The sequence below is a fragment of the Aplysia californica genome, unplaced genomic scaffold (assembly GCF_000002075.1).
Source record: "Aplysia californica isolate F4 #8 unplaced genomic scaffold, AplCal3.0 scaffold00144, whole genome shotgun sequence".
Classification (NCBI taxonomy): Eukaryota; Metazoa; Mollusca; class Gastropoda; order Aplysiida; family Aplysiidae; genus Aplysia; species Aplysia californica.
Window position 1 is genome coordinate 207341 of NW_004797414.1, and position 1471 is coordinate 208811.

The 1471-nt window shown below is 42.7% G+C and overlaps 1 protein-coding gene across 1 annotated transcript in view; it reads right to left on the minus strand.

Annotated features, from left to right (window-relative positions):
• The window catches only part of LOC101862109 (inositol monophosphatase 2), a gene marked incomplete at its 5' end in the record, with an annotated part of 12647 nt that extends 12412 nt beyond the window's left edge, over positions 1–235 (minus strand). Inside the window, 1 exon segment of the mRNA XM_005096986.2 lies at positions 134–235. Coding sequence (XP_005097043.1) covers positions 134–211 — 78 coding nt within the window.
• Between the last annotated feature and the right edge of the window lie 1236 nt (positions 236–1471).

A 1471-nucleotide genomic window follows, 5' to 3' on the forward strand; every position in this document is an offset into this window, starting at 1 on the left:
ACCCCCCTTGAAAAAAGTGAATTCCACGCACTGCCATCAAAGGAAAACACAAGCTTAAATTTTAAAATAAGGAAGGATGACAAGATTTACATTACATTCAACTGAAACGGTTGAACATTTTCAGGACACTTACAACTCCAGCTTTCCTGGCAACTTCCAAAGCCAAATCATAGATGGCTTGCACTTCTTTGTCAGGTACGTCTACAGGCATTTTTCTGATCTCTGTACAAACTGTCTAGGAAAGAAAATAATCACATATATAATATAGTCATGTTATGCTGACATGGTATCAGAATAGAAATGTTGCAGATATTTAAAGGGCAGGAATTCCGTAACAAGCAGCCACTATGAAATAGATAGAGGGTTAAAATTAGAGTCAGTGTTGAGGCTAGCAAGGGTTAGGGTTATTGTTTGGGTTAGAAGGTCTTTTCTTTATGGAGTTTGTTGGGGTGGTTGCCCGTTACAGAAGTCCTTCCATTGAAAGTTAAAGGGCGCCTGTTTAGTTTAGGTCTACAAACAGTCAAGGAAATAAAATAATCACCGTGGTAGAAATTTAAATGCAGTGCTCATGTGGTATCAGAATAGAAATGTCAGTAATTTTAAACAGCAGTCTACTGTAAATCACGCCTAATTGATCGACTAGAGTCTACTCTCTGCAATCTAGGCAGTCTAGCATAGAAGTACAGTAGAGCATGACTATAGGGGCACCCACTGCAGCGGGACCATCCTTACAGTGGGACTTTTTAACGGAATCAACCATTTTTTTGGTCTACGTAAAGTCAGTTAATTGTGCTCAGGTTTAACGGGGCAAGGAAAGTCCCGAACTTGGATACAGACGGAGAGATCGAGTGAGCTCTAGCTGGGGAAAGGGGGTTGGGGGGTGGGGCTGTAGGCGGGCTCCAAACAGGCAGTCAGCGGTGCGTCGTTGTAATTGGCCAGTCCAGTGATGAGTGAGGTGGGGCAGGCAGCAGAGAAAGATGGTGCAGAGAGACACATTACGTGAGCCACTCCAAAAGTGAGGTGACATAGCCTATAATAGCCTTAGGCTTAGGCTAGGCACAAAAAAAAGACAGAAAAAGAAGAGGAGAGCGTAAAGTGTGGGATTTTTCGGTAATCATTCCCCTTTGCATTCCTATAGCAGGAACTTGCCTACAGTGCGATTTTTTTTCTGGAACTAAAAGTCTCGCTACAGCCATGTTCTACTGTACTAGAATGCTAGTCCTTCTTGAGATTAGCCACAGTAACGACTGTGCTGGGGGCATAATTACACCAAAGTAAAGACAATAGGTCAATAGGATTACACAGTTGTGGTACGATGTGGGTGTAGGTGGCTTTGCTTCATTTCGCAGAGATTAGATCAAAGAATTTCGAATTTTGCAGAGTGGTAGGGTTAAAGGTTATGATTGACGAGTAGCCTAAGTGGAGACAGACAGCAAGTGACCAGCGGGACTTTTTTAAAAACAATCAGGTG